The following is a 16,090-nucleotide window of genomic DNA, read 5'->3' on the forward strand; positions in this document are numbered from 1 at the left end:
GAAAATATTCAAAACATTGAACTTTGGTGTTTAACATTTTTTTGTATCTTTAATTTTATTAAAGACTCCAGGGGAAAAAGCACAGATGTTCATTTTCAAAAATTTTCGTATTTGCAACTTTTTCATCGTGTACTGGTACCTAATACTTCTGACAATATCCAAGCGAAAATCTTTCCCTGTTGTCTTCAATAGCTGCAGATTGATAAACTAAGAAGAAATATCTGGTCACTATAAGTCTTTACGAATAATAGACCGACTGCTTAATGTTTAAAATTAAGATAAAACTGAACTTCCTTAAAGTTTGTCTGGATGTGTGGATTTACTAGTACACATAACAAACAAATGAAATTTTGTAACAAAAAAAATTACAGCGATAAATCAATAATTATCCAAACGATTAGTTTGCCGTTTTAAAATTAAAAAAAATCTGGTCTTTTTTGATAAATTTTTATTTGGTTCCGCTAAGAATGGTAAACTATACATTTTCAGTTCGGCAATACAAATAGCCTGGTCGCCATTTGCAAGGTTGTATGAAAAAGTTCGTTCTAGAAGCTTTATTTTCAGAAAATAAAGACAAATCTAATACTTAAGTACAAAAATTGTTCAGTCAAACTTAATTTCTATTCATCTTCAAACTTCCTGTATCACTTATAGCACAAACATAAAGTTTTGCAAACCAAAATTGTTTCAAAAAAGTCAAAAACTATACAGCCTAGTTTTACAGCATACTTTAATAAAGTAGGTTACAAAGCTGAAGAGGTATTAGCTTATTTAACAGCTATAGATCGTATCTCTTTTGAAACATTGTTCAATAGTAAAGATATTAAACATGGCTAGAAAGCTCAAGGACTAAAAATCCCTGATGATCGTCATGCTATAAAGGCAATTACAATCAACTATGCAAACCCAATGAAGCCAAAAGTTGCTCATGACCTTCACCAAAAAAAATTAAATGGGAAAAGATTTTTAATTTTCCTTGATGACTGGACTTCAGGTGGAACTAGAAGATTCTTCAATCTTAATATACATTGTTCAGATAAATAACACTATGGTATCGGAATGGTTAGAATAAATGGTTCAATGCCTTCAGAAAGAGCAGTTTTTGTCGCTACTGAAAAACTGAATGAATTTGGATTGAACTTGACCATTGATATATTTGGATGTATCACTAATAGTGCTTCAGTTATGAAGAAAATGGGACGAGAAATGGGAGTTATCCACCAACTTTGCCAATGTTATGGAATTCATCTTGCAGTATGTGATATTCTTTGTAAGAAAAAAAGTGTAATAATGGAAACAACTCAAAAGTAACTTATCAATGATGAGGATGAGGAAAACGAAGAAGCTGATTCTGATTGTGATGGTGACACTGACAATGAAGAATGCTGGAATGAAGAAGGTAATAACCCTGTTAATGAGGAAATCCAGTTTAATGAGAACTATGGTATTCTTAAGTCATAATTCGTAAAACAATCAAGATGTTTTATTTTTAGAACTGATTTTGGAAATGTGTTTAAGCTTATTTTGAATATTAAAATAAGATGGAACTCTCTAATCAGTATGTTCAAACAATTCTTAGAATTAAAAAATGTTATAGAAAATGCATTTGCTGATATATCTAGAACAGATATAATTTTAAAAGAAAAAAAAAACACATCTCTGATATTGTTCAGGCTCTTGATGTTGTAGAGCTAAGTGTTATGGCATTGGGGAAAATAGACTGTAATCTGATAAGATCTAATAGAATTATATTGTTTTTACTTCAAAATCTTAATGAGAAAAATACCAGTATAGGTCAAAATTTATTTACTACTTTCTCTGAGAGAATTAATCAAAGAAGAAATTGTAATATAGTTGGTTTACTTTGCTAATTACATTATCCGGGTGCCTATAAACCAGGTTCAGAATCATCAGATAATCTTTTATAGTATCCAAACAAAAAGGAAATTGCTAAAACAGCAAGAGAAATATATGTACTTCTATTTCTACATAAGGATAACCAAAGGAATAGTGAACAAGAAAGTTAAGTAGCATCAGAATTTGAATCCACTTCTAACACCGAACAAATGAGAAAAAAAAACTAAAGCTGAAGAGCTGGCAGAAATTTTTTAACACCTACAACTTCATTAATAGAAGATTTAAAGAGCTAAAGACTAACTTTCAATTCATATGTTCAAGCAATTTCGGCTTGTATTAAATGTGAAATAGCAGTACTTGAAAACAATTGAAAAAGGCCAGCCTTTTTAGAAAAGATTTACAACACCATGCTTAGTCATCCCCCATCTTCCATAAAAGCAGATAGAAGTTTTAGCGCTGCTGGTTTGTTTGTTACTAAGTTACGAACTAGTTTATATGATAATACTATTATTAACTCAGGTCTTTTAAGATCATTTCTGACGAAGAAAGAGAAATAAAACCTTTATGAGTAGCAATACACTTTCAGTGGTGGATCCAAGATTTTGAAGGAGGGGGTGGCTCTATTACAAAAAAAAACTTGATTTTAACTTAAAAAATTTTATGATTTTTTCCATGTATTAGAAATAATTGTTTGTCATCTAAAGCACATTATCTATTCATTGAAACATAATATACAAACATAAACTACTAAACACAGTCATAAAAAAAGAGATTGTGCTTGCATCTTTCGAGGAGGTAGTGTAATGAAGTTATTTGCAATTTTTCCTGTTGAAACAAAATCGTGTAAATTGTTACAACGCATCCCAATCACACACAAATCTGACAATCTATCAGTTGTCGTCGTTGTTCGTAAATATGAATGAATGCGGCGTACACAAGAGAATGAACGCTCCGCCTCACAACTGCCAATAGGCAAAGTTGGCAGAATGAGAAATAACTCACGAATATTTGGAAAGAATGTGGAGTCAACATGTTGCTGAAGTAGTTGCGTGATTGTCATTCAACAAAAATTGTTCTCAACGCATTGATCTCTATGATGATTTAGAACGCAAAAAGTTGGAATCCCAATTCCAACTTTTTGGTTCTAAATCATTATAGAGATCAATGTCATTTGATGGTGTTACAATTTCATCAAGAGTGCAAATAATGTAAATGCAAAGTTCATCAATAGTATTGAATGTGCTGTGAAACATTAAATACTATTGATGAACTTTGCATTTACATTATTCGCACTCTTGATGAAAGCCATTATGCTTTGCAAAGGTTCTCCAACTTTGTCTTTTTTAATTTAGGCGCTTGAGTAGAAATAATTCGTTGGAGAAAGCGTTGTCGCTTTGGTGAGTTATCAAAAAATGAAAACAGTTGTTGGCAAGAATCAATCATATTTCTAATAGATGAAATCTCACATCCATAGCCAATTGTTAGATTTAGGGAGTAAAAGACACATCCTTGATAGTCTGCATATGGTGTCCATTTTTTAACAAAAGTCGGTACCCCTTTTCTGTCTGAACTCATAGACGCCGTTTTATCATATGCTTGTCCTTTGCAATCTTTGATGTTAATACTTTCTTCTTCTAGTGCATTTTTGATAGACAGTGCAATAGACTTTCCTGTGATTCTCTCAGTCTCCACCAATCGAATTACAACTTCTATCTTTTTAGGCTTTTCTTTAAATGTGTCAAGAAGACGAATACAGACCGAAATGAGTTCTCGACTATTTTAGTTTGTCTCATCGGCAATTATCAAAAAATGTTGACAAGCTTTTAGACACTTACAAAAATAGTCACGAATCAAGTTAGCGGCAGTTTTGATTATCTCATTTTTAATAGTTTTGTTAGTATATAGTGCGTTTTTCGTTCCATTAAAAATGGATTTTGCTCTGCAAAAAGACGGATCAGGGCAATAAAATTCCCTTCATTTGTTGTCGGATTTTCAGAAAATTTAATGGCATCATCCCGATGGCCTCGCAGTGCAATTTGTTGGCGTGCACAATACATGACGGCTTCAATAATTGTTGGAAGCACCCTTTGATTATTTTTTATATTTTCAGCAGTCATTAAATTAATAGCTGAGTCGATATGCAATGCTGGATTTACTAAGTGTGCCTTGGTAGTTGATAACCGTTTCATACTCATTTGGTGATATGCCTTTGATTCGTGGCTATTTAGAAGCTCCTTAGACTTGTTGTAGTTTAAAAATGGTGTTTTAAAAAAAACACCCAATTTCTCTTTTTCAGATACTCTCAAGAATAATACACAGGCAATCCACCATCCACCTTTGTAACTATTTTCGTTACTGTATCTCAGCCATTTGAAATTAGCAAACCATTTTGATTTAAAAGAAATTTTTTGTCTTACCTTGAGCAATTGTGAAACTCTCCTTTTCAAATATGAAATTTGCAGATGGTTTCCAACAATTGTCTAAGAAGTTAACTTTTTCTGAATCACTTATTTTTCTAAGAATATTTTCATCAAGAATTGAAGCAATGTTAGTGCAACTTACTAATATTAAAGGCTGTTACACACACAGTGGGTAAACTGAAGAGACAGTGACAATTATATTATTATTCAATGCAGTTGATGAACTTTCTTCAACAATTCCATTTGATTGTTGGGGTATACTGACACTCACAAAGTTAGCAGTATTATTGACGTGAAGGGCTACAGCATTAATATTTGAAAAAGAAATTTTGTAAATTGTAAAAATTCATTTTTTAAAATTAATTGAAAATTAATCGATTACCGAAATTAATCGTATATCGATTGATTCAAAATACCGATTAATATACAACCCCTAGGTTAAATAAAACGATAAATAATATTACGCCCTGCAATTAATGCAAAACGAAACGAATCCAAAGTTTTTCAGCTTAAATTTTATGTTTTCTCCTTGTGACAATATTCTCAAGATTTAATCAACATCGTTAAGTTTGATGAAAACTTTTTATTAAAAAAAATCCCGTTTGTCAATAAGATAGTATGAGAAAACGAAACAACCATAAAGAGAAAAGAACTCAAAAAAATCTTTTTAGTAAAGAAAACTCTCGTAAGAATATACGCATTTATTATAAGAATGCTCCTGAATATTAAAAAAATTTGTGAATGTCAATGGCAGCCCTCCAAAGACTTTCTCAAACATTTTTAAAATTAGGATACTTCTAAAAAATTTTAAGTTGGTTGTTCGGAAAATGGCTGTTTCCTATAATAAACAAGGATCACTAGTATCTATAAAGAACTTTAAATTTAATTCCACGCCAATTTGAACAACTGAAAACCACGGGGAAAATCACAAACGTGCAATTTCACAATTCTTCAGACTTGCAGCGATTTCGTCATGGATTGCCTATGACAATATGCAAGAAAAATTCCGCTGTTATCAGGCGGGCTATCGAGGTGTTAAAAAATCGGAACTACAAAAACTTAAAAAAATTTTTAGACAATATATCACAGATAATTTCACATAACTACATTTAGAAAACTTGATAAAAACATCACAGAAATCTTGATAAAAACAAAGTCCATTTTTAAACTTTTAAATTCTGCAATTTTAAATTGGGTTATTTTCTCTTTATCTTTGGATTCACTGCCCTAAAAAGTGGTCAAACACCAATTTTCAGTCAATATCTTCCACTATAAATTAAATTATTCAGGAAAAGGTAGCCCTAAAATATCCACATGGTGAGCACGGGCCATAAAAATGGCATTTTCAGTCTAATGTTCATAATAGCATATCATCATAATGATTCGAAATGCCAAAACCATCTTTTATGTTAAGATAATTTAACATCTCTTCTTTTATCTGAAAAAAATTCAAACCCATGGGAGGTGGGCAGCTCTAGGAATTAGTGAAAGTATAACCCATAGTAGAAAAGCAGAAAGTTTTTCTTCGCCATTTTAAAATTAAAAAATAACTATCAAAAAATGTTGTGTGTGTTACTTTCTCTACGTATTTAGATTTAGCACCCTCAAAAATGGTTAGGTACTGATTTTTAGCTGTTTACTTCCAGTAGAATTTGAATTATTCAAAAAAAGGTGATGCTATAAAATAGATCATGGTGGACTTAAACAAAAGATATTTCATTTTAGGCTAAATTTTAAAACATAACTTTTGAAAGAATTGGAGTTGGGAGCTCAAATATAGCATTTTTTCATGTTTTATTGATAGATACCACTGGTTAAAATTTAATGAAAATCTATGGGGGTTGATAGATAGACTGTCCTACTTTTACATGGAATTACCTTGTTATCATTTACTGAAAAAGCTGCTTGTCGATTGAATTGAAATTACAACTTAAATTGTTAAACTTGTTTGTGAATTCTTTAAATAATTCTAAATTTTTTAGATGGAAATTCATGATACAAGCTTAACATTTATGTGCAGAATATGCGAAATATAGCTTGGAATGAACGAGTACTCCAATGAGTGTTACTCTAAAAATCAAAATAGAAGTTATTTCTTTCAAACTAACAAAAATAGCTGTCTTTATTTTCTGACTTACATCCACACAACAGCAACTGTAAAATGTGTCAGATGGCAGAAAAAACAGCGAAACAGGGAATTAGGCATTGAAACACGACAGTTTAAAAATAGAGAAAAATATTTTATTTGTAGATCTTAAAAAAAAAGTTAAACAATTGCCATGTTTATGTCAAAGCCAAACACCTTTATACAGTCTGTATGAAAATATATCATAATCATTGTGAACTACAACATATAGATTATGATTTTTAGATTTCTGATGTTTTAGATTTCTGATGTTTAGACTATTTTTAGCACTTCACATCATGAAACAAATATGGAAAAATCAGAAAGAAATGGAGGATCAAGGCTAAATACATTTCCTCTATTTTAAAACTAACAAATTTAGCTCAATTAGGACATAACCCAGATAAAACATGGACGTCGGCCCGATGTCTTGCTGACATTTTTTATATCAGCTTTAGATCGGCATTGTTTTACTTGATCGGCCCGATGTCAGACCGACAAATAAATTATGTTCCATCGGAAAATATAATCAGCTTGATGTCTGCGAACACACCTATAAATGACTTGTTCTGTGAATGATTACAATGCGCAGTCGTAATGATACTAAGCGTGCGCAAAACTGACGCATTACTTAAGTAATGTCAACTTCGGCATCGTTTTACTTGATCGGCCCGAAACATCGGCGACAATTTTCTTACAGACAATTGTTTTAATGTTTTCATTACCAATATTTTGAATTTTTCAACTGAAGTAAACTTTAGACTTTAGTAAACTTAGAATTTGAGACTTGAATTCTCTACAAAGTTTATCTTTATAATAAATTGAAAGTGAAGTTCTTTTAACTATTGAATTTATTAGAGCATCCCGCCGTCGGAAATTGCTTAAATGCGTAAATTCCGATGTGAGAAATAGTTTACAAAGGTGACTCCAATGTGATACGATGGTGAGGAATGGTATAACATTGGAGGTGCAATATACAATCTCATTTATGTAAAGTAATATTTGTTTAAAAGTAACTCTTTAATATCAAAGTAAGTAAAAATGCTATCCCTAATTGGTTTGTAGGAACTATAAGTAAAAACTTTAATCAAATTACAGCTTTTACAGCTTTAATAGTTTTCTCTCCTTCGGAAATTAATTTCCGATGGAGTATTTAATCTAATTCGGTTTTTACAATTAATTCACTCTTTTTACAGATTACCATCGAAATTTAATCAAACACCTCGTATTATTAGAAATACTTCGTATTTACAGTGAAATCTCGTGATAAATCATCGAACTACATTGTACCTCGAGAAACTTCGTAAGAATTTCGATATTTTTGTTTTTCCAAAATTTCAGTAAAGGTTTTTTAGATTAATTATCGTACTTTAGTTTGACCATCGGTCGCGTATTTTTACTGTGAGGAGGGAGAACTAAAATAAAAACGACGACCGATAAAAATATACAGGTAAAAGGACCTCAGAATGCAGTGGGACCTCAGAATGTAAGGTTTGAATTTAACCAACATAGAACTCGATTTTTTTAATTAAATTCTAAAAGTGTTGAATAATTTGATTAAAGAATATAATGTTAAATCATTAACAAAAAAATCTTACAATTAATCCTTACAAAATAATCTAAATTACGAAGACGTTGAAAATAGTCTATAAGCAATAAACTTATTTTTTTAAAATAAGTTTAAATATTTCAATCCCTTCTAAAAATAAGTTTGCAGAACCTTATCAGAAATGTTGCCTTAAGACTCTAAAAACAGTGCTAAAAAGATGCGTGCGCAGAATAAAAAGATGCGTGCGCAGAATAAAAAGATGCGTGCGCAGAATAAAATGATGCGTGCGCAGAATAAAAAGATGCGTGCGCAGAATAAGTCAAATTTTCTTAAAATCGCTTTTTTAAATACCTAGCATTTTGAGGTGCTGCACCTAACGTTTTGAGGTACCAAATCAAAAACTATATAACAAACTTAAGTTATTACTTTTTATCTTTTTTTTTTATAAACTGGAGGGTTTGGCAGGGATATATAGATACCACTAGGATTTACAATCATCGTGATTGTAAATCCTAGTGGTATCTATATATCCCTGACATACACCTGTTTCTAATTGATTTGCATCAATGAAAATATTACATTCTATAAGTTCTTCAGCTAATTTGGCAAGTTAAGGGCACGTTCTTCAGCAAGTTAAGGGCACGTTCTTCAGCAAGTTAAGGGCACGATTTATGGATACAGTTCCTTGTCTCTTTTTGGCTATGTTCTTTTGATATTTTGCATCCCATCGCTTCCAAAAGACTTGCTAAGCTTCTTTGTTCGGATTGCTTGTTAAGCATTTGGTGATAGCTTAGTGATCTGACGTCAACGAAGGTTTCTACTGGCTTGCTTTCTTACTTCCAAAACATTCAACATTATCCTTGTCAACTCCAACCTGTTCAAACCTTGTAGGCACCTAAATATATCATTGAAATAATAATACAAGAAAACTTAATAGTATAAGTTTAGTTTTCTTAATGAAAAATATTAAAAAACCAGGATTTTATTACAGTTTATAAATTTTCATTTCTCAATTATGTGTAGATATTACCTAATCTTGTTTCTTATATAAGAGACTAACGACTCTTCTTCATCTTTTGTAAAAATTGAACAATATTCCTTCTCGTTTCCAGTTGCAATGAAACCATCAATTCGTTTATTAATTGTTCTAAGATCCTTAATTAGTGGAAATTTTCCTGAATTGATTGTGGCCCAACCACGTTTATTGTTGATTTTGCACCACTTAACTGCTTACTTTTCATCATTATGACATCTCTTAGAACATTGCATCTTGATTTGCTTGTTGGTTCTAAAGGACTTTCCCATTTCTTATTTATTCTTTACTGAAAGGAATATCAAAACACACTTTTGTACTTGCACTTTACTTTAGTAAACGCACTTTAGTTTAATTTATTCATTTTTTCAAAAGCAAACAAAAAAAACACACTAAAGTGTGTTTTGAATGAGGTTTTGTGACGAAACTATAAGCAGAATATTCATTTTATAATGTCGAGAAGAAACTGAATGCAAACAACTTTTTTTTGTTAATTAGCTTTCATTAACCTAGCGTTTTGAGGTCCCTTTTAATGTTAATTAGCTTTCATTAACCTAGCGTTTTGAGGTCCCTCAACCTAGCATTGTATAGTGGAATGCAAAAAGTATAAAAGATAAGTGAACAAAACATTTAAAAATATATTCAGCATTGAAAATAAATAATATATACAGAAATTCATGATAAACTAAGCAATATTGGCAACAATACTACCTATTATTAAACCTGGCATTCTAAGGTCCCTAACGAAAAAAGCATGTCCTAAATATTTATCTAAAGGCATATGAAAATTGTATTAAAAACTACTAAAATTTTTTGGCAATCTGGCAGGAGTATTATTTCAACTCTTAAAAGTAAAAACAAAGTATATGCTCAAATATTTGGGGCTTAACAAAATCTTTAAAAACACCTAACATTTTGAGATCCCTTTACCTCTACACAAGATGATTCACAAACTCTTCACATAAATAAGTGAAATAGCGTTAGAAGAAAACAAAAAGACGTCTTTTAGTTGTCTTAAAGACTTTTTTTTCAAGATTGAAAAAGACGTCTTAAAGATGTCTTAAAAAGATCTACATTGTCCGTCAAAAAGACGTCTTACTCAAGAATGTTTAAAGTTGATTTACTGAAGACAGCTTAAAAACGTCTTGTCTAAGACTAAAGACGCTTTATTCAAGACGTTTTACTGAATATAAACAGCACACATAAGACATCTTTTAGTCGTGTTAAAGACGTCTTTTTGTTTATATGTATATATATATATATATATATATATATATATATATATATATATATATATATATATATATATATATATATATATATATATATATATATATATTTATGATTAGTAAAAGACTTCTTCACTCGAGAGTGCTCAATAGCCTGCTGGCAATTACATAGATGATACAGCAAAGGATGACAACTTTGTTGGTACTTAAAGTTTCATACCGGCGTGCCGGCAATCATCAGCCAAAATGCATAATGAAAAAAACGTTACAAAAAGAGAACATTAAAAAAAAACGAAAAAACCGTTAAAAATGTCGTTAAAAAAGAATTGTTCTTTTTAATGGCTTCAAATTAGTCTTTACTGTCAAATGACGCAAGCATGTATTTATTCATATGCCTACACTTACTAACCAGCTCTTGCTTTTTATTTAATAAATTTGCGCCTCTATAGATGGCAATTTCAGTTTTTTCATTTAAACATAGAGCGCATCTTCTTGTGCTTGGTTGATAAGGTTGGCATTTCCTGATTATACTCCATTTAATAAAAGGTTTTCCGTTTTTTTCTTTTATGCGCCACACTTCCTTGGATAGTTCGGTGTCGTTTTTGTATTTTACAGTATTGAACGACTTAATGTGGTTTGCATAACGTAATTTAAAAGGCGGTTCACTTATGCCAATATATATTTTATCTAAATAGTTCGGAAGGTCTGAAGAAATAACAGCTTTGTAAAGCATGTTTTCTGTTAGGCAAAGTTGATTTAGTGGACAATGCAACCTGTTGATACAATTGCAGGATTTCTTATTTTCATCTTCAATATCTTCGATGATTTTTTGGTTATGCCAGTTTATTATAGATTTTAAATTCGGCATGCAGCTGTAACTGACTTTCAAAGTGTTTCTATTGAATATTTTGTTCAAAATATGCTTAGATGGAAAATGTTTGTCTACCAAATTAAGAAATGATTTGCCAACTTTTGTGATCACATTTTTGCTAAATGGTGGGTTGAACCATATAATGTTACGCTTTCGATTATACTTCTTTCTGGTATTATTATTAGGAGTATTGTTATATTTTAATTTATGACTATATCCTGCTTTATTTAATGCCTCCTCATAACACTTAATAGCTTTGCCGAATATTTTTTCACTGGATGAAAGTCTTGATAATCTGCGTTCCAATGAAATGGGTATTTGCTTAATAATATTCGGAGGATGGTTTGATTCCTTATGAATATAGTTTATTTGATTCCCTGGCTTGCTATAGGGTTGGTAAGTAGAATCGTTTAAGTTCAAAGTAATATCTAGGTAGTTAACGATTTTAAGATTGCATTTAATGGTAATGTTTAATCCATATTCTTTAAGCATTTTTGTGATTGTTTTCTTGACTTTTTCCAATTCTGGGCCACTTAGATTTTCAAAAACCGCCAAACCATCGTCTCTGTAAATACCTATAAAATTTTTATTATAAACGGATGATAGCTTATCTAACAGAAATAGCCCCACTAATTCGCAAACTTCAGCCCCGTCAAATGCCCCCATTGTTACATCAAATAAACCGCATCCTTTTTTCATCCATGTCTCATTTCTATGAAACAGAAGAGATTTTCTAGAGTGGTATACTATTCTTTTTTCTTCAGCTGTAATACAAACGAATTTCTCAGCAAAGGACATCACTATTCTCAACAGTTCTTCACTAATTGTTGGATAAAAATCGTTAATATCAAAAACGACGAATTTCTGTAGCTTCTTATTCGGAATGCTTTTAAACCAATCTATTACGTTCTGCGTGTTTTTCCATTGATTTAGATTCAACGTGCCCCTTATAGTATTGTTTATTTTGTCTAAAATAGATTTGCTTATTTTTCCCAACTCGTTTTTTGCAGGATTTATTAACCGTACGCTAGGGTTATTTACAAAATTCTCTTTGTGATCTTTAAGTGTTATAAAAGCGCTAGTTTCACCATTGATATGCATCTTGTTTAATTCGGTTGTGCCTGCCATGATTTCCTTACCTTCGGCATTTATTATGTTTTTAATATTATTATTAACCTTTTTATAACTTGTTGTAATGGAGTTAGTTATCAGCTTTTTGTACTCATCTTTCTTTAATCTGTACAAATTAAATGACTTGTCTGCATGTGTCATTGTAAGCGTCGAATTCCTCATATTTTTTATGTCCCTTTTTATGCTTTGTTGGAATGTGCTGCGTACATTTCTAAATTTAATGTTTTTCACTACTTCAACTAATTCGTTTTCAAAAGCAACCATTTCTTTCACTTGCGGTGGACATTGAATGTTTTTAGACCATGCCATTCTTCTTCTTTTTGTTCTTTTTGATTTTGGCTTTTGTTCTTGTAGCATATAGCCTTCCAACGCATTCTTTTTATGACTAATTCAATTTTCTCCATTAGCTTAATTTCATAACTTTTTTCTGATGGAATGGGAATATTTTTTCATTGAGTATTCAAAGTTTACTTTCTCCATCGCGAGAATGAAAAATTTCGTAGAGTGCTCGACTTGTTTGGAGCAAATGTATATATATATTTATGATTAGTAAAAGACTTCTTCACTCGAGAGTGCTCAATAGCCTGCTGGCAAGAGCAATTACATAGAAGATACAGCAAAGGATGACAACTTTGTTGGTACTTAAAGTTTCATACCGGCGTGCCGGCAATCAATGGTGAAACTAGCGCTTTTATAACACTTAAAGATCACAAAGAGAATTTTGTAAATAACCCTAGCGTACGGTTAATAAATCCTGCAAAAAACGAGTTGGGAAAAATAAGCAAATCTATTTTAGACAAAATAAACAATACTATAAGGGGCACGTTGAATCTAAATCAATGGAAAAACACGCAGAACGTAATAGATTGGTTTAAAAGCATTCCGAATAAGAAGCTACAGAAATTCGTCGTTTTTGATATTAACGATTTTTATCCAACAATTAGTGAAGAACTGTTGAGAATAGTGATGTCCTTTGCTGAGAAATTCGTTTGTATTACAGCTGAAGAAAAAAGAATAGTATACCACTCTAGAAAATCTCTTCTGTTTCATAGAAATGAGACATGGATGAAAAAAGGATGCGGTTTATTTGATGTAACAATGGGGGCATTTGACGGGGCTGAAGTTTGCGAATTAGTGGGGCTATTTCTGTTAGATAAGCTATCATCCGTTTATAATAAAAATTTTATAGGTATTTACAGAGACGATGGTTTGGCGGTTTTTGAAAATCTAAGTGGCCCAGAATTGGAAAAAGTCAAGAAAACAATCACAAAAATGCTTAAAGAATATGGATTAAACATTACCATTAAATGCAATCTTAAAATCGTTAACTACCTAGATATTACTTTGAACTTAAACGATTCTACTTACCAACCCTATAGCAAGCCAGGGAATCAAATAAACTATATTCATAAGGAATCAAACCATCCTCCGAATATTATTAAGCAAATACCCATTTCATTGGAACGCAGATTATCAAGACTTTCATCCAGTGAAAAAATATTCGGCAAAGCTATTAAGTGTTATGAGGAGGCATTAAATAAAGCAGGATATAGTCATAAATTAAAATATAACAATACTCCTAATAATAATACCAGAAAGAAGTATAATCGAAAGCGTAACATTATATGGTTCAACCCACCATTTAGCAAAAATGTGATCACAAAAGTTGGCAAATCATTTCTTAATTTGGTAGACAAACATTTTCCATCTAAGCATATTTTGAACAAAATATTCAATAGAAACACTTTGAAAGTCAGTTACAGCTGCATGCCGAATTTAAAATCTATAATAAACTGGCATAACCAAAAAATCATCGAAGATATTGAAGATGAAAATAAGAAATCCTGCAATTGTATCAACAGGTTGCATTGTCCACTAAATCAACTTTGCCTAACAGAAAACATGCTTTACAAAGCTGTTATTTCTTCAGACCTTCCGAACTATTTAGATAAAATATATATTGGCATAAGTGAACCGCCTTTTAAATTACGTTATGCAAACCACATTAAGTCGTTCAATACTGTAAAATACAAAAACGACACCGAACTATCCAAGGAAGTGTGGCGCATAAAAGAAAAAAACGGAAAACCTTTTATTAAATGGAGTATAATCAGGAAATGCCAACCTTATCAACCAAGCACAAGAAGATGCGCTCTATGTTTAAATGAAAAAACTGAAATTGCCATCTATAGAGGCGCAAATTTATTAAATAAAAAGCAAGAGCTGGTTAGTAAGTGTAGGCATATGAATAAATACATGCTTGCGTCATTTGACAGTAAAGACTAATTTGAAGCCATTAAAAAGAACAATTCTTTTTTAACGACATTTTTAACGGTTTTTTCGTTTTTTTTTAATGTTCTCTTTTTGTAACGTTTTTTTCATTATGCATTTTGGCTGATGATTGCCGGCACGCCGGTATGAAACTTTAAGTACCAACAAAGTTGTCATCCTTTGCTGTATCTTCTATATATATATATATATATATATAGACATAGGTTTGTGTGAAAATTTAATACCACTCTCAAACTTGATTTTAACAAGTTTATATTTGTCCCATGTTTCATCCATATCCAATTCATCTTTAACCGGTCTATGATAAGATACACCTGCAAGCTAGAATAACATTTTTTTTATCTGTATCTATCCATCTTCTAGGCAAACATCTTCTAGCTCTTGCCCAAATCATGGTGTAAAACTAAACCATGAAAAAAAAATTTAAAAATATCAACAAAATAACAGAAATAGGTAGCAATAACAAAAGACAACTTTTTTTAATTTAAAAACTTATAAAGGAATGAAAAGGAACAAAAAAACCCATTAGATTAATAATTATGTTAATAAAGACAAAGAAGAGCATTAATTTGTCTAAAAAAATAGACAAATAAAACGAAAAAAGGAATTAAAAACAGCATTAAAATAACTGTGTAGGCAGTTCTGTTTAATATTTTAAATATTTGAGATATTTTACTTCATCACTTACTATTAAAAAGGAAGTTTTAATAAGTTTTCTAAATAATAAAGAAAAGAAACAATGTTATAAAAATTTAAATCTCTCAGATAAATTTTTTTAAATTTCACTTTTTTAGCTCTTTAATAGTGTTTCTTCATTAACTCTTTAATTTTATGTGTGTGTGTGTGTTTGTGTGTGTGTGTGTGTGTTTGTGTGTTGTTTTGGACCAGACTTTAAAAAAGTAAGTATGCGTCTTACTACACCAAGACAAACCAAGTGCATATAATCCAAAATAAAATCAGAAACACACGATATTTTAAGTTTAGCTAAAGGAAAAAGAGATTTCTGATGATGTGTACAAAAAGGAATTAAACTCCTCAGTTAATCTTGGAGTTGATGGGTTGTTATGAATAAAAACCACTCTATTTTCTTTATAAAATCCTTTAACTTAGTATTGTTCACAGGAGTAATATCCTGTATGACTTTGTATACATTTAACATTTAATACATTTAAAAAGAGCGAGAAGATGCATCACATATGAATGCTATAAGTGTAACCTTAATTTTTTTATCATTATAGTGTTAACCTTCACCACTTAACTTTAAAGATTCTTTGAGAAAATCATCCAAGCAGTCTGGTTTACCATCACCGCAGAAAAATGCAATTATAAAAATATAGTTCTCTATTAGACCAAGTATTGGCCATAATTGAAGATTGGAAGATTTGAAAAGAGGTAGCCTATCAACATTAATAGAAATAGATAACCCAGTAAATTGAGAATCATTTTTTAAATTCAAAAAATTATTTATGCAATCAGCAATAGTAAAGTACGCATAAATTCCACCACACTTCCAATCTACTGTAACAACTTTGGTAACTCTGAATGACCATGTTTTTTAAAAATACTCAAAAGCTCGTTTAATT

General features: G+C 30.9%; 1 protein-coding gene across 1 annotated transcript; it reads right to left on the minus strand.

Moving 5' to 3' along the window:
- Positions 1-2,614: 2,614 nt before the first annotated feature.
- On the minus strand, positions 2,615-3,432 carry LOC149884779 (uncharacterized). Its single transcript, XM_090094565.1, has 2 exons — positions 3,172-3,432; positions 2,615-2,911 (listed from the first exon to the last, which is right to left on the minus strand). Exons 1-2 carry the CDS (start codon positions 3,430-3,432, stop codon positions 2,615-2,617), a joined length of 558 nt encoding a protein of 185 aa, XP_089950691.1.
- Positions 3,433-16,090: the final 12,658 nt, after the last annotated feature.

Source organism: Hydra viridissima, unplaced genomic scaffold, assembly GCF_058129835.1.
Source record: "Hydra viridissima isolate aposymbiotic clone 2 unplaced genomic scaffold, HvirCarnegie_v1 scaffold_8, whole genome shotgun sequence".
Classification (NCBI taxonomy): domain Eukaryota; kingdom Metazoa; phylum Cnidaria; class Hydrozoa; order Anthoathecata; family Hydridae; genus Hydra; species Hydra viridissima.